The sequence below is a fragment of the Trachurus japonicus genome, chromosome 17, assembly GCF_045865225.1.
Source record: "Trachurus japonicus isolate A0001 chromosome 17, Traja_1.0".
NCBI classification, from domain to species: domain Eukaryota; kingdom Metazoa; phylum Chordata; class Actinopteri; order Carangiformes; family Carangidae; genus Trachurus; species Trachurus japonicus.
This window is the reverse complement of record NC_140923.1, coordinates 17,233,292-17,251,724: the sequence shown is the minus strand read 5'-3', so window position 1 is coordinate 17,251,724 and position 18,433 is coordinate 17,233,292. Positions and strand designations below refer to the sequence as shown.

The 18,433-nt window shown below is 39.5% G+C and overlaps 1 protein-coding gene across 1 annotated transcript in view; it reads left to right on the top strand.

Moving 5' to 3' along the window:
- Positions 1–18,433, top strand: part of b4galt2 (UDP-Gal:betaGlcNAc beta 1,4- galactosyltransferase, polypeptide 2) — a 184,092-nt gene that overhangs the window by 140,657 nt on the left and 25,002 nt on the right. The window contains exons 5-6 of the mRNA XM_085804201.1: positions 3,799–3,986; positions 12,011–12,133. Of these exons, the coding sequence (XP_085660327.1) occupies positions 3,799–3,986; positions 12,011–12,133 (311 nt within the window). The remainder of the gene's footprint in view (positions 1–3,798; positions 3,987–12,010; positions 12,134–18,433) is intronic.

Below are 18,433 nucleotides of genomic sequence, written 5' to 3'. Positions count from 1 at the left end.
CCCAACAAGGGATTGTTGTTGTTTGGTTGTTTGCTTGCTTTTTACAGCACACTGAGTAAACTCTAAAACATTGTGTTGTTGTCGTTGTTGTGTGAAAATCCCAGAAGATCACCAGTTTCAGAAAAGGCTCAAACCAGCTTGTCTGGCACCAACAATCATGCCAAAGCAGAGTCTGACTGAGATTACATGTTTTTCCCCCCATTCTGATTTGATGCATTGCACTGCTGCCACATGACGCAGGTGCTGGGCGACTGTAGGTTGAAATGTTTTAAATATTATTCTCCCCTCCTGTTTATAAATACAGCAGGTGGTTTTCTTAAGTGTTGACCTTCAGCGTGTTTTGAAAATACTTTTTGCTCATGTTAACAGTTTTAGTTGTTGAAATGTTTCACTTTTTTTTTCTTTTTTTGAAGTGCTCCTTTACTTCCATTGTCAACATCATGGCTGGTAGCTCTCAGTTGGAGTTAATTAGTATGAGGAGCACGGCAGACTTTTGACAGCATGGAGTCAAAACATAACAAATGGATCCTGCAACGTTTCATTTTTCTTTAATAAAACTTTGAAACTTAGTTATCTGCTTATAAAGACACGGTTTTACTCGGTAGCGGGACAGTAAATGAGAAACTAAGGCAGAAATCCGCTACAAACCACGTTAAACCTCAGGACAAGTGATCGTTTTCGTCGTGTTTTTGAAGCCCTTCCAACCTCACATGATGTTGTTCCAACCTACTGAACCTGCTGTTGTTTAACACGCAGAAGACCACTTTAGCTGATGTTTGGATACCCAGTGGATTTGTGACAATAGATTTTTTTTTTTTTTTTGTTACCTGCACAGGGGATTATGCTCTCAAATCTCAGGTATTAGTGGGTTTACCAGGGGGATTACATATTGTACTTGATTCACAGTCGGTCCGAACAGATAATGCACCAGTATACCAGCAAGTGTAATTCAGAATAAACAAATAAATAAATAAAAGGAACAATATCCTGAACAGAAGTAAGGACAAGCAGCAGGAGCATTAATCATCTTGGAGATTCTCTGTTTTGTCAAGAGTGGGTGGTTTTCCCTAATGGCCTAGAAATACGTGACTGCGGCAAATTTGTTACACTGGTTCATTGTTCAGCTACATACTGGAGATACTGAAGTATTCATCCAACTGGGGAGAGTTTATCTTTTTTTTATATATATATATATAATTTAAGAAATGGAGCTTCTCTCTGGGATCCAATCTCATTAACATAAACGTGTAATTGTGTCGTATGGGGTCCCTCACATCTCACAGACTTTGCATAAGGACCTCACAGTGCCACAAAAGTCAGATTTGCATGAAAGTATTATAGTCATGATAACTCAGAAAGCTCATTATCCAGAGTAAATACAGTGGATTTCTCTGCAGCTAACACAGTGATACTATTACTGTACTCCAGGAACTGTAAGTTTTTCTTTTTGTGTAATGTACACACACACACACACACACACACACACACACACACACCAAGACGCATGAAAGTTATAAGTCAATAAAAAAAAAAGAAGATAAAAATCAATTAAGTCATCTTTTACGTTCTGATTTAAAACCTCCATTCATGTTTGTCTACTGCAAAAAAACAAAAAACATCAACCACTGTTTAATGAGGAGCTATTTTTGCTATATACTGTATATTATCCTAATTTACAACCCTGCTGACTTGGTATTTCCTCTTTCAGTGAAATCACATGTTGTTCAAATGTCATCATAGATCCTAAATTTCCTGCTATAATCAATTTACTGTTTTAGCTCTAATCTGAAGTTACCAGTGTCTCCTGGCTCTTGTGGTCACTAAATTAAATTTTTAATGGTTTTCCGTCCTCCCCAGCTTTTTCACAGAGCGGGCAGAGGAAATCCTAGCAGATTGACCCAACCAGGGCTTCAGTTGTTGCTGTGGCTGATGCAGCAATGCATGATGAAAAACATGCTTGTACTTGCAAAGTGACGTCAGGCCATTTGTGCAATACAATAAATTGATTTGGTGTACCATAAGTGAATAAAAACATTCCCCCGAGGGGAAATCGCCCTGATTATTCGATCTGTTAATGCATGTACCAGGGACTGACGGTACAAAGGCTTTGATTTTTCACCTCCACCATGGTCAGCATATCACTCACTCTATTTTGGTTCAGTGTACTTGTCAAGAAAAGTAGAAAAAATCCAGAAGATGTTCTGAACTGTCAAAACACTATAGAAAAGCATCTGCCAGCGAGTGTCAGGTTTCACTGTAGCTTCACTTCTCACTTGCTGACCTCCCTAGAGCTTGACAAGGACTTAGATTTCTACAAAGTCAAGCTGTTACACAAGGGCTCTGCAAAAAGAGATACACAGTGCCTTGTATATTATTGAATGTGTATGTGTCATACATTAACCTCGACTATCTCACACTGCTGCGCTGATACTTGGCAAGAATGTATTAATCTTAGCCAAAGTGTTGAACCTGGGCCATGCAGAGCCTGAAAAACAGATGCATTTCGCTGCTGCAGTCAGCTCTCCTGAGGTCAACACACACACATAAGTTCATCCTGCATGCAGAGATAAATACAGACCAGTGGTGCAGACAGTAAATACTAAATACTGATGTTCAGTGATGTTTTAAACACTCTTACTTGGCAATCACTATCACCGTTAATTAGTGACTTCAGCTGAAAGGAAAATTCACATGTTTTTTTACACAGCAGGGCTGATGGCAACACCTGTTTAAACATTTAGATTTAGCCTGGATCTAATGTTAACTGAGACATCACTTGTGTGACTGGGCCCAGTGATCCCACATGAAGCCAACATTTTTTCAATAAAATATAGTGAAAAATAGAAATAGGAAAGCATACAATCAAAACTGACATAGAAAACCAACAAGCACAGTTGCATGAATACCATACATGGATACAATCTATCATGTGTGCATCACATATAACATATACATGAGTTTCTTGCATAGGTTTGTTGCATTTTCAATACCCAACCCATGTACAGATAGATGCAAAATAAACAAAATATCAACATTTGTGCCATAGCATGTTTGTATTTAACATTTTTTATATAGCATGGACTTCAACAGAGATAAAGACCAAAAGGGGATATTCTGGTACTAGCCAGCCAGTCAAGGTAGCCAACTACTAGCAAACTATTCATCCACTGAAATAAAAACATTTGCGTCCTCTGACCTCAACAGAAATCAACAGATTCAAATAGAGCACATTTTCCTTGTAAGTGTCAGAGGTGAGAGTCTCAGAGGCAGAATTATTTTCACTGTTTCAGTAAGCTGATCTTCTCTTCCACACATTGGTTCACAATGAATTAATACAGAAAGAGTAGCTTTAATTTGAGCGTGACCTCATTTGTTTTGCTGTGATTCATTTTCTCTTTGTTTATGGTAACAGTGCCTGCAGCAGTTGAGCATCCGCCTGTTCTTTCCTTTCGCAAACATGTGAAAGTCCTGATTTGTAATTGCAGTTGACAACACTCTAACCCACTTTGACTGAATTTCACAGTGTTGAAGTATAAATAAAATAGCACGTTTTAAATATTTTGGCACTATTCTTTTTCTTCTTCTCACTTAGCTCTCTTTCACTGCCCCATTTCACTCCTGTGTTTTACATTTTAGCTTGGAAAGTGGCACGTTATGGTAATCTGAGGGCAGCTGTACGGAGCGGAGACAAAAGTCATAGGGTTTGTTATCTGATGAAGCTAACATCCGCCTCCCCTCCTGTGTGTTTACCGTCTCTAAACAGTGAAATAATGATCTCTGTGGTGTTTTGTCTTGCAGTTGGGTGAGGACACTTTCAACCGAGCCAAGCTGTTGAACGTTGGCTACACAGAAGCTCTGAAAGACGGAGAGTACGACTGCTTCATCTTCAGCGACGTGGACCTGATCCCCATGGACGACCGCAACCTCTACCACTGCTACGACCAGCCAAGACACTTCGCCATCGCCATGGACAAGTTTGGCTTCAGGTGAGGCGCCGATGTTCGGCTCAGCGTGTGATTTCAGAGCAGTAGAGGTAACGGTACCTGACTTCTTGGTACATGTTTTATGAGCTTAATAAGTTTTGGCATTAAGAAACACATTAACTTTAGCAATTAAAGCAGTTTGAGTTTAACTTCTTCAGTTTGAACTGACTTTGATGTATCAGTGATCCTGCTGAGTAAATGACGCCACATAGTGCTGACACTTTATGGAATAATTATCCATTTGATGGATCATTTAGCAAGTTGGCTCTGTACCTGCCTGCTAGCCCGCTTGAAATTGCTACTGTAGATCACCCTCACAGTTTTCTATGCTCGGTTTGTAAAATATAAATATGTGGAATTTTAACATGCAACTGGCTGCTCAACAAAAAAAAAAATGTAGGAGACGGCCTACAGTCTTTGTTATGACAGACAATTGACAGAGTGGTATCTAATTTGACTAAATCTCATTATCCCTTGAAATCCTTGTCTGTTGCCTAAATTAGCGTGAAAATGCACCACAGTTCACTGCTGCCAATTTTGATTTGGTCATACTTCTCTAGTCCTAACAAGAGCACGATACCAAGCATAACTAACAAGTCTAGAATACAGCAAGTGGAGAGACCCTTGTTAACTCTGTGCGTGGACACTGGACCTGCTGGATGAAGCTAGATGATGCTGAGGGCGCTGCAGACGGGTAGCAGCTGTTTCTGAAGTTTGAAGGAGCTACACAGCTGTTTTTTTATATCACTGCTGTCACTGACACTGACATTGAATAACACTTTGATGTCCATCACAAGAAGAAAAACATAGAGTTATGAAGTAATATGCATTGGCCAATCAGTAGAAGAATAATCATGAATGATTAAAATTGTTTTTTCAAGCATAAAATATGAAACATTAACTTCCAGAATCCTAATTATGAGGATTTTGAGCTTTTTTTCTTTGTTTTGATAAAAATCAGCTCATTATATTGCGGTCTGGTGTGTTGTTCGGACAAAACAAGTCATTTCATATCATTATGCCAGATACGTATAATTTTCAAGTAATCAAAAATAAGAACGATCAGCACATTATAAACATAGAGCACAGAGTTTGAGCGCAAAGATATACCCCAGCAACTGTAAAAGCTGTTGAAAAAGTGTACATTACTCACTTTTTATGTGTTTGAAACTGAAACACAGTATAACTTTGGACAGCTGTAGATAAAATCAGCATGAAAACATCCAAAGGGGATGAATATATTGTGAATTGTAAAGCAAAGAAACAAACAGCATCTAGAGTAATAGAGAACATTTGGTCGTATCTCCAGTTTGCTCCGTAGTTCACTGTGTCCTGATGGTCAGCAACTGAGTAGTTGGATCTTGTTTTAGTTGTGTCTTTTGCATAATGACACTGCACCTGCCCTTAATTATCTAAAAGCACTGGAAGCATTGATTAATTACCTAAACATGGCCAATGGATGTGACCTACCCATCCAAGAGCTGTCAGTCCACAAAGAGTTATCCTACTGAAAACCCTCAGGGGCCGCAGCAGCTCCCTGATATAGTGCCCAATAAGCTAATGCTGTCTGGCAAAAAAACAAAAAAAACAATACCAGGTGGTTAGCAAGGTTGTAGTTTGTATTTGCAGTGAATCAGTGCAGTCTTTAAATAGTTTCATCAGATTTTTTCTGCCCCCAGAAAATGAGGAAAAGTGGATAAAAGTAGGAGCTCGTGGTTAGAGTGAGTGGAAGGTCACGGTATTGATTGTAGTTAATTGCTGATGTAAAAATCAGATCATTGTAAAGGATCGGCTCCCAAGGTTAATGTGGTCTGAGTCAGCCTACCAACTTTTATATTTGGACGTTCCACTTTTATCTTCTAGGAAGCTGCCAAATTAGAGGGGGAAAATAATCAGCAAGAACAGAGAGAGGAAATAAAAAAAATAAAAAAAAGACCTGAACTGTCTCTGCTGACTGAAAGCTGGTATTTTGGCTGTGTGGTTCCAAATGTAAAAGCACTGGAAGTCCTGTTTGATAGATGGTGAAAACATTGGCAGTGAGAGTCAGATCACATTAAGTGCTCTCTCAATTACCTTAGCACCTCACAACACCTAGCAGCGCTCTGAGCAGAAAGAGTCACCTTGACGTCCATTTCACAACACAGCTCTTTCAAACCACAAAATACAGCCGCTCGTGGTCATCATGCAGTGTATTACTTCATAGTCTCATTTTATTAGATATGATATTGTGGATGTTTATGCATTTCCATCCTCCCTTCCTTGCTTGGGAATGTAGCATGGCTCTGCCATAGCTCATTTAGACTTTCAGGGAGACATACACCTTTCAAAGACGACACTATTCAGTGATTTACATCGATCTATAGTGTCAGTTTTAAGGATAAACAAAAGACAGGCAATTCATATATAAAATTATTAGATTTGGTACAAGGTTGCACTATTTCAAGAAGAGAAATGGACCACAAGACCATGGAGGAAAGACATTCAGCTTGATGGAGTTAAAAGATCGACATAAATATGTATAATACATAATGAACCTTAACAGGTTAAGACACGTTAGATATTTGGTCAATAGACGGTTACCTGGCGACCCCCAAAAATGTCAAACTCACTCACAAATAAACACTTACACAGAAATCTACTGTATGTGAAATAACCAAAAATGTTTCAACCTTGGCAGAAAAGTGTTTGCTCATTACAGGAGTGGCGGAAGAAGAAATACCACTCTATCAATTTACAAGTACAAGTCCTGCATTGCCGATGTTACTCAAGTTAAAGTGTATAATCAGGAAAATGCACTTAAATTGAAATAAGAGGCACTCAGAGCACAAAGATGGCCCCTCTGAGTGATAACGCAATTATTTATTATACCACTGGATCTTTATTACTGATGTATTATGCATCATTTCACCGTTGTGGTAAGTCGAGGTTGAGATGATCTTTAATTATTTTATAAGGTTGCAACTAATGATTATTATGCCTCTGTGCCAGTTGATTCCTGATGTTAAACCAAATAAAATTCATCCTCAACAACACCCAGATCACAAAAAAAACAACAAAATGCTCTTCAGGAATACCTTCACATGAGTGGTTTTTATACCTGAGCACACATGGCTCTCTGCTCTGCCTATGAATTACATTTTCATCTCAGTGCTGCCTAGTAATGGTCTTTGATTTAAACAAAGTCTCTGAGTTATGCTACAGCTCCCTCGTCCATGGTTTCTTATGGACTTTAGTAGTTTTTGTCGAACCACTGCACTGAAATGTAAGTCAGAGATTTAGAAGCTGCAGCCGCTACAGTAAGACAGACCTTCAGACTCTCACCTTCTCAACTGCTCACTCACCTCCGGTGTCCAGGTCTGCTCCTTCCGGCGCTCGATGGTGAGACACTCTACCTGTTTTGACAGAGACTCATTCTAGTCTCCTTAGTCTCTGTCCAGCCTTTGTCCTAGAAGTTTCTCTCTTCAGGGCCTCACAGATTTCTCCCTCCATCTTGATCTTGAGCAGCTCAAGGCTGGTTGAGGTCATTTCTTCTAGACCGTCAAATTCCCGATTCCAGTTTCCTGAGGGCATTTTGCTCAGTCCTCAGCTCCTGGATCAGCTCCTCATCCTCTCTCACCTCTGCAGCGAGAGACTGTTTCTCTGCTTTTTAAGTTTCTAGCTGATGGGCGTCTTCTTGTTGCTGCAGCTCCTCACTGAGTTTCCTCTGGAGTTCAACTTGATCTGATGGGTCTCTGTCTCCGGCCTGGCAGAGAACTCACAGACCCTCTCCTCCTGACAGTCAGTTTGTTTACTCTTCTCTCTGGAGATGAACCTTCAGTTCCTCAGCCAGGCTTTTGGATTTGTGTGTGTTACCGGTTTAAAGGTCCAGTGTGTGATATTTGGCATGGTTTATTCGCAAAATCTGAATATACTACCCATGAATATATTTGTATAAGTGTATAATCGCTAGGGGTGGGAGAAAAAAATCGATTCACATATATATCGCGATATCTTTTTTGACGATTTTTTTTTTTTTGAAAAAATGTTTTTTTTTTTACATTTGTTTTTGTTTTTTTACATTTTTTTTAATATTGTGCAATGTGCATATGTTAGCCTTTTTTACATACAGAGAGTACAGGTTTTGAAAAGGGTTTAAGTTCACTTTATAATGGAGTATGTTAATTTATAGGCTCCTACAGTATTTGTGTGCAGATAAATGTTAAAAATGCAGACTAAAAATCGAGAGAATTGGCAATATCGTAGAATCGCAATTTAAATCGAATCGCCATCCAAAAAATCGTAGAAGAATCGAATCGGGAGAAAAGCATATCGTCCCAGCCCTAATAATCGCTAATTTGTTTGGTTTTCGTAGCCTTATAATTGTTCTTTTATATATACTGTACATGTAGTAAGTGTCTGGCTTTAGAGAGTGTCACCATGTGCGGAAGGAAAGAAGAGACATATCGTAAAATGGTTTATTCTGAAATACTCCCAGTCGTCCCAGTCGTGGAAGACAAGTTGTTTTGCAAACAAGAAATATGTCCTTTGTTTTTTCCGCGCTACTATGGATCCTTCACAGACAAACGAATCCCAAGAGTCATTGCACGCTGGCAATGAATCACTGAAGTCACTTTTCAAAATGCGAATAGGCTACCACCAACTCAACAAAAAAAAAGCAGCAATCTTGTAGACCAGACCATCTCCTTTCAGTTCAGCCTTCACACTGGATGATGACTACAAAGACGACGCTTTCATAGATCACGTCTTTCAAAGATGCAGCATCTGTCTGTCTGCCGGTGGTATGACAAATTGTAAATGATGAATGGACTTGCATTTTTATAGCGCTTTTCTAGGCCCTACGATCCACTCAAAGTGTCTATACTCATATTCACCCATTCACAGTCACATTCATACAGCACTTTTATCTACTGCGTATTGCGCATTTCTACAGTATCTAACCATTTGCACACATTCACATGTCAATAAATTCTGGGGTCAGTATCTTGCCCAAGGACACTTCGACATGTGGACTGGAGGAGATGGTAATCGAACCATCGACCTTATGGTATCAAGATTGAAGCCTAAGAAGAGAAAATATAAGGACCAGAGAGACATGACTTGATTTCTGGAGATAGGAAACACTAAGGTCAGTGTGCAATATTTGCACAAGACCAAAAATAAACAGAAGGAAATTTAATTAATTATAGTATTTCACAAAATAAAATATCTTTTTTATTCTTTTAGGGACACTTTTGATTCCTCCTAATGCCCATGTGCTTGCTAAATTTCTGCCGAGCCACTATTGTTTGCATTTGATGGATAAATTTCACTCTTTTCCAAGGAAATAATCAGAGCAATATGGAGTTTATGGAGCCACTACCGCCGAAGATATTACATAAGAGTTTTGTTTATCCTCTTTCCAGCGAGGCTTAATAAAAAATTTAAACTCAGTCTTCAAAGTTCTCGAGAAAAACACGCAAACAGTATATCGAATTCTCTCTCTCTTTTTCTCCCCTAGCATGTGTCCTTTTTCAAGCACAAGCACACACAAGCACACACACACACACACACACACACCACCCTGCTCACCATATTGTTGCTGGGAGAACTTGTGCAGAAACATACGGTCTCATTAATTTCTGCTTGTCATCTTTCAACAGGAAGCTGTCATACATTTGACAACACGTACTGTACAGAATACACACACACACGCACACACACACACACACACACACACACACACACACACATATGTATCCCCCTCTGGTTAGTCTCCAGGCAGCTGTCATGACATTCCCAGTTGACTTCCATCCCACTCCAGTCTCATGACTTTTAAGGAGAAGATTTTCTTTTTTTTTTTTAAAGATTGTCAGCCATATTTTGTCCAGTGTCTACACACACACATATACACATATGAGTGGTACATTTGCAAACATAAAACCGAACACAGATGCTTCCCAAATATTTTATTGTTCTTCTTTAGCATCTGTCTCATAATAATTTACGTAAATTTTGCTATTTCTTCTCTGACTCTTCTCTGTTCTCATTGTCTCTCGTCTCTTTTCTACATTATTCTCTTCTCTAATATCTCATCTAATTGCTTCTTTGTTTTAATTCATCCATTAATATCCGTACAGCACGATACATATGGAAACACTTATGTAATAACATTTAGCATTATTGGACACTTCTAAGTGGGCAGATACATTATGCACGTCACTGAAGATTGAGATATGGAAAGTACAGTTTGTCTGTTCACAAATGCATTGTCAAATTCACAAACAAATACCAAACAATATGAAGAAATGTAAAACGCTCACAATTGTTGAGACTAATTTATCTCTATACTTGTGGATGCAGAGTGTTTGCTTGATGTCTGCTTATTGTATAAGCACAGGGAGTAGTTTGCAGCCCTTGTTTAGACCCGGTCACTTTATGTGTCATTAGTGGATTATACTGTACATGGATATGGATTATCCACTTAACTGTTAAAAAGGCAACCAAATAAATGATCCTCTTAAAAAAAAAAGGAATCCAAGACAAGAAAATGTGACTGCCTAAAATATTTCAAGAGGCTATTCAAATGTAAACTGTGATCCATCTCTTTAAGCTGAATACGAAAAAGCAGAACGCCTCTTAATGCACTGAATCATTTGATGATGATGTCCAGAAATCATAGGCCACAGATTAACAAGTATACTGACCAGCTGCACTGGACTTTTACACGGATGCCCGCGTCTTCCACTAAAACCCTGGAAAACGTTTTTGTTGTAATTAAAGAGGAACTATGCAGGATTTTAACTCTGCTACGTTGGTACCTTAATTAAACAGCTTCAGACTAATGTGATGGTTAAATAAATGACTTGTAACTTGTTACAGAGAGAATGGAGGCTCTCTGCCTTCCACATGAAAACCAACCTTGTAAGATCAGACACAAACGTGCATCGTAACCTGTAATCTCTTGTTTATGACAGATAAGACTACACAAATATACACATTGTTACATCATATATGATAAATAATGTGATCCACCGTTTCATGGATTGATTTCTCACTGGCTTCATTTAAAACAAATGCACATGAAGGAGAGGAGGGTTAGCAGCACAGAGGAAAAGAGACCAGACTTGCAAAGTTCCCCTTTAACTATTTCCTGTGAACCTGTACCTGTCATAAGGAACTTGTTCTCTTCACCCAATTATATGAAGTTTTGCCAGGTCAGGTCAGACCTGGATTCATTCTCCATCTTACGGTTAATGTGTGTTGATTTTGCTCATCAGCACATCCCAAATGTATCAAATACTGTACAAAAAACTTTAGGAGGTCAAATTTGTTAAATACACTCTGTAGTTGGGTCAGACAGAGTTCACAGAGATCACCATCACACACAAAGTGCCGCACAGTTCATTTGTGACCGAAGCGAAGCCACTGTTTCCCCTCAGGATTTTTGGTGTGTGGTTGTTTTCGGTACACACCTGAGGACAACTGCTGTGCTCAGATCTGCCTAAATGAATCGAAACAAATTCAGACAGACAAAAAACCACACAGCTTTTTAAAAGCCTTTAAGTGAACGTTTGAGTCGCTCAGTCTTCACATGATTAGGACTGATAACACTTTCCAATAAATGCTGCGTAAAGTCGATATGTTTCTCTGCTGTTTAACATTGTTTCTTATCTGGTTTTTCACTTCATCTGAAAGGGAAGGGAAATGGCCATCTTCTGCACTATAAAAAGAAAGATGAAAAAAACAAAAAAAACAAGCAAACAAACTTCTATCACTTTGTTCCAAACAGCAACACAGCAAAATTTTTGATGGGATTTAATCCTGTCTGACAGAGGTGGAGCAGGTAGCTGAGGCTGCAAATGAAACCTGTTGCCTGTTCATGCAATTCTATTTCTTTTGTAATAACGCAGTCATTTAAAATGCCGTCCCTGAATCCTTGGAAATATAATTTCCTCTTGTCGGCTGCTCCCTTATAACTTCTCTCCCCTCTCACCTCCTCTCCCCTCCTCATCTCTTCCATCTCTCCCTCCTCTCCCCCTCTCCTGCAGGCTGCCCTACGCCGGCTACTTCGGAGGAGTCTCAGGCCTCAGTAAAAAACAGTTCCTGAAAATCAATGGCTTCCCCAACGAGTACTGGGGCTGGGGAGGGGAGGACGACGACATCTATAATAGGTAAGTGTGGAAGTATACCACACAAGCTTTTTTAATTTTTCATGAAGCCAATAAAGTTTGAACAACTAAAACTGCACTAAATGACTTGTGAAGAGTATAGCGTTTTGCAGCGAAAACAGCACAGCACACAGAATATACCATCTGTCAGGGTTATGTTTGCTTGTCTGTTTGGAATAAAATCCTTGTCAGACCACCAGCTGCAGCGCAGGCACACATTCACAGTCACGCACATGCACACAAATATGCACATTATTTCAGCCTCTACTGGCGACTGTGGCGGTGAAATGTGGTGAAATCAAGTCGCTGAGCTGAAAGTTCTGCATGGAGTGGGTGATTTATTATCAGTGTTTGGAGATGGAGAATGACAGGCAAATAAATTAACCATTTGAAGCACTTGAGAAGCAGATTTAAATGATTTGCTTGAGATCGGTAATGATGTAACTGTGAGCTGAAATCAAACCCAGGAGAAGGATATCTGTTTGACAGGAGCAGGAGAAAGATGACTGACGACTGCTTGAATCTGTTAAACCGCTATCAGGGCCGAGGGTCATTAGTTTAATTTATCTGTTTTTGTGATATAGGAATTAGGGCTGTCAAACAATCCTCAAATACCGGACGTTAACGTATTCAATGGACGGGTGACAAGCCAAGTGGAGACACAGTCACAGACCAGACTGTATACAAAGACAGGCTCTACCGAAGTCATGTGATGTGATTAATCGTGCATTAATTTTTCTAAACACGTTAATGTTTCTAGATTAATCACATGCATTAATGCATTAACTTTGAAAGCCCTAATAGGAATACAATAAATTAGGATTTTACTATGGAATTTAGGTAATGAAACCTTTTATAACACCTAAATGTGTTCCCTGATATCTGCTTAGTTGAATACAGTGTAGTAGTGTTTGTGTAGGAAATGTCATCTTCACTTCTCTGGATTTGAAATGAAATAAACATTCAAGGCAGAGGTGTACTCTTTAGCTTAGCCTTAAGCGACAATAGCTTCTCTATTTCTCTTTTTGTAATTGTATACCAGAGTGTGGTGTTGCTGTAAGTTCAGTGTAGAGGACTGTGATGTTTATCACAGCTCAAGAGGCGTCTGTCATCTCACCTTTCGACACACAGCTCCGCTCGCTAACCGGTGCTGCGTCCAGTCTGTGCCCATCTGTGAACACAGCAGCCCTCAGAGCTGATAGGCTCTTACTCATGCTGTGTAACCAATCAGATGGTGCTGTGGGCGAGACGTTTGCTGTCATATCACCCGATCTGTTTTTTCACAAAACAAACTTAAACAAATTGCTGAAGTGCAACTTCTGTCACAAAACTATATTATACGTACTCGGGTATTTTGAAGTGGTTGTATGGAAACTTTAAGTGAGTAAACAGTGTTTACCTGCGTATTTAGACCCTCTGATTTAAGGTGGCAGTAAGATGTTCATTATTGAATAAATAAGTATGTTTTAGTGTCAAATTAGCTTCAAAAGCAAATAAATTTCAGTTACATAAACAGATCCATTTGCTTTCAGAGATCGAGGCTTCAGCACTAATTATGTATGAACACACACACAGTTACACACACCCACACAGCAGGACAAAAATATGACCTCCATCTTTATTACATCTCTATTCTTCTTCTTCTTTATATCTCTTTCTGTTATTTTCTTTTTCTGCATCTGTGTCCTGCTGTCACTCTCACACTGTGAAGCTTATCTTTCTCCTCTCGGTGTAATACCATCATGAGAAAACTGAAACTGTATAATATAAAAATGACATTTGAAAATTGCTGGGTTTTTTATTGAGAATAAACTGCGTCTGTCGACACAGTATTCAAGAGATTACAGCTGTTTGTCAGCGTCTGGCAAGATGCGATAAAAGAGATCTACATACTGTTTGGTTCACTGAGCAGTCGTGTGTGCGTGTGTGCGTGTGTGTGCGTACACAATTATGTGCCTAAGGATGACAGATAAAGTTAAACCTCTAACTTTTTATTGGATGATAGCTGCACTAGGCCATTAGATGCTGTATATTTCCCTCTAGATATTTTCTGCTCTCCTGCTGAGCAATTTCAGCTGCTATGAAATGTGAAGTGACATGCAGGAACATCATTAAAATCACAGTCAAAAAAAAGGAAGAAAAGAAAAAGAAAACGTTCCGACATTGACCCCTGCTACTCAAATTCGCCTCACTTTTCAAATTTCAATTGTACAACTCAGAGGAGACAAAAATGCCCTGCTGAAATATTCATGTTAAATGATTTGTTTTTATATACAGTATTTCCTTGGATAAGATGCAAATTGTAAACAGTTTCTCCTCTATGCTACCTCCGTTTGTAGTCTTAAATAATTAAAGTACCACTATGTAATGTAACTTTTGCTGAACAGTGGCCACAAGTGGCAGTTGCAGGATAATGGCTAATTGAATTACCTTCATTTTCCTAGACTGTCTGGGGTCAGCAGCTTTAATGATATCAGAGGGGCGTCCTGGTGCCGTACAGGTTTTAACGCCTGCCACATAATCCCTGCAGTGTTTCCCTGGAGACCATCCGGGGGGGCCTTTCTCGCATGTCAAACTCTGATATACACTTTCATAATCAGTGTAACTATACACTTCTTTAGGATTTCATCATCCCCAATGTGCATCACAAATAAATGTCTGTAATTCGATAATATAACAAAAACACATCACTCAAAACTAAGACGTTCAGTCGGTGTTTTGGGTCGAAGGAAAGTGAGTGAACCGAAAAAGTTTTATTTTCCAACTAACATCAGCAAAGATACTTGGGTGCAACAAAGGTGAACAGCTGACTGTGCGAGAGAGTTGGCAACATATTGAAAATACAGATTGTGACAGTGGAGAAGTTGGCTCTGCTGCAGGAGTTTGAGTCTGAGAAGTTTCTTTGGACAGTTTGATACTTTTTTTCTTTTCTTTTTTTTTCCAACATGAGTTGTGAATCCAAGCAGACGGCACTCTACTGCTGTCTGTTCAATGGAGCGAGCTGGAAACTTGTAAAACCCACAGTCAGGCAGTGAGTGTTAGATTGTCAAGGTGTAAATTTGACTCATGTCAACATTACATCCAATAATTCGATATAATGGAAAACAATTAAATTCAAAAGCTGTATTTAGAATTTAGCCAATTTTAGGTCTAGTTTAATATACAAGAGCTGAATATTATACATCCCTCCACCTGTCCGTCCGTCCATCCATTCATCCAGTCACCAATCAATCGAACTTGCATATCTTTGGGAAGCCCATGCAGGTACAGGGAGAACATACTGTAGAACAGCTAAAAGTCCTGTTAATTATCACATTATTGCATAATATTGGACTATTGTAACAGTAGCAGCACATGGTAGACACATCCCTGTTACTCAGCATTAGGTGGATGTGCATGTTGGAAGTTTCGTGGGAACAAACTTCACTCACATTTTCCCATTTGAGGTGAAATATTGCTTCGTGCAGCTTTTAGCATTATTGTAGCAGCAGATTTAAGTTTCTGCTGGCTGTAGCTTTTTTTTTGTAACAAGAGGAGAGAAGTTGGCATGAGCCACAGTGATCAGTTTAATGCACCATCTTCGGAGGCTTTAGAGAGAACCTGAAGTTAAAACTTGAATTGCTACACAGATCTTACACAGTATTTCTCAGGGATTTGTCTTGCTTCAGAAATATATGGACAGCTATAAAATCTCAGTGGTAGAGACAGAATACAGCAGAGAGATGACTATAAATGTCACTCTACATATGGCGTAGGCTTTATCTTATTTCTTTATATGCGTTTATACAACTTGTTCATTTATTTCCCTAGCGGCGCAATCAAACGACATACCTGGAGATACATCCACTTGTAAAGGGCTGTGCAGCGAAATTGTGCAGTGAGACTGTGAAATTCCCAAAGTCAATCTTATAATAAATTTAAGAGAAAAAAAAATAAAAAATGAAAGCACTGGCAGAAACAAGCAAATAGAGCTCAGCATGAAGGTTGTGTATTGCTCCACTCAACGTCTCACAACCCCCCCGCCTCCTGCTTTTCACCTTCGCTTTTCAGGGCTGGCTTCTTTTTAAGCCTTTCATGTAGCAATCTAAAGGGAAATGCCCTTGAAAACAAACTTGGCCGAGCTGCTGGAAGAAGACCCTGTGTGGATGTATCTGAGGTTATCAAAGCAGGCAAAACACTCTCCTACCCACTTTTCTCATGTAAAATCTTGTCATTTAATCACCGCTCCCTGTATCCAGACTGAAATGTCTCAACAACTTTTGGATGGAAGACGTCCATTAACCCCAGATATGTTATTTTGGGATAGGACCGTAATTTATATTGTTCATTCTACTGTTATTTATATTGCTAGCACTGGATTGCATTTAAGTTGTGCAGCACAATGAGGTTGTTTTTAAATGTGCTAAATAAATACAATTTGAGACAGTAGAGAGAATCAGAATCAGAGAATCAGAATCAGAATTTATTTGTCATTGTACAGCAGTACAACGAAATTAAAAGCTAAAACCTTAAAGTGCCATCACATAAAAAGACAGACAAGCAATAACAATAACAATAACAATAGCAGCAACCAATGTCGACATTCAGTTATAAAAAGACAGTATAAAAAGATAAATAAGATAGGTATTAGCAATAAATAAGTAATAAATAACTATTGTGTATGTATGTGTGTGTGTGTGTGAGAGTAATGATATGTTGTCAGTCACTGTTTCCGTTCAGTATTGTGATGGCTTTGGGATAAAAACTATTTTTCAGTCTGTTTGTTCTGGACTTGATGCACCTGTAGCGCCGTCCAGAGGGAAGCAGGGTGAACAGGTGATGGCCTGGGTGAAAACTGTCCCGAACAATGTTTCTGGCTCTGTTTGAGCAGCGGGAGGTGTAGATGGAGTCCAGGGGGGGCAGAGGGTGGCCGATGATCCTCTGTGCAGTTTTGACCACCCTCTGTAGCCTCTTCTTGTCTGCCTCAGTGCAGCTTGCATACCACACTGAGATGCAGTAGGTCAGGAGGCTCTCGATGCAGGCTCTGTAAAAGGTCTCCAGCAGCTTGCTCTCCAGGTTATTCCTCCTGAGCACCCTCAGGAAGTGGATCCGCCGCTGGGGGATAACACCCAGCAAAGGGCCACAGCCGACATGGTATACATGCTCTTCTACCAGATCAGATGAGCCACCGCAGCAGCGCCCCCCCAACTGACATTTCTGATCCTCTGACTTACTATAGTCTCTGGTTTCACCAACAGGTGAAAGTTACTGTAACTTTCACGATTCCCACAGAATGAATGCTAATCATTCTGGTGATCCCCTGATTTCTAGCATCACTGTGAGCTTGATAAAGACATAAATCAATATAAAAATGTCCATAGATAGAGGGTTAGGGTAATAGATAGATAGATAGATAGATAGATAGATAGATAGATAGATAGATAGATAGATAGATAGATAGATAGATAGATAGATAGATAGATAGATAGATAGATAGATAGATAGATAGATAGATAGATAGATAGATAGATAGAATGATTCACACCATGAAAGATGAAGAACGAGATGCAGTACTCAGGTCTTAGCACTACATTGACAAAAAATGATAACTAACATACTACACTACTAAAAGAGGTGGATAAAAGTGAATAAAAAGATATATTAGATTTATCAGCGAGTGCTAGATGTAAATTCAGAGATGTGGCAGTGTGAAGTGGTTTAACAGTCTCGCAGCATCCGGGACGAAGCTGGAAGGGAAGACAGTCCATGTGCAGGGCAGGTGGAGTCTCCCACGATGCAGGTCGCTCTGTCTCTGCATTGGTTGGTGTCGACGTCTGAGAGGGCTGGTAAAACTGCATCCGATTGGTCCTCTGAGCAGACTTAACCACTCTCTGCAGCGCCTGCTTCTCTGCCACTGTGCAGCTCCAACACCACACCGTGATGCAGAAGGACAGTGTGCTCTCCACCACAGATATGTAGAAGGAGCTGAGGATGATGGAGTTTAATCCTGCCTATTTTTTTTAGCTTTTCTTTTTTTTTTTTTTTTAGCTTTTTTTGATGAAGCTCCAGGTTTTGTCTTGCCAGGTGAGGGTGTTAGAGAGGTGTACCCTGAGGTATTTAAAGTTGGGAACTGTCTCCACAGCTGTGCCCTCGATGTATAGAGAGTTGACAGTGCAGTGCCAGACCTCAGGAAGTCCATGACCATCTCCTTGGTTTTCCTGATGTTGAGGATGAGGTTGTTCTTGCACCACAGTCCCAGTGCTGCAAGAAAATCTATTCATATAAAATATAAAAAATTATGTAAGGATATGAGTTTTGAAATAG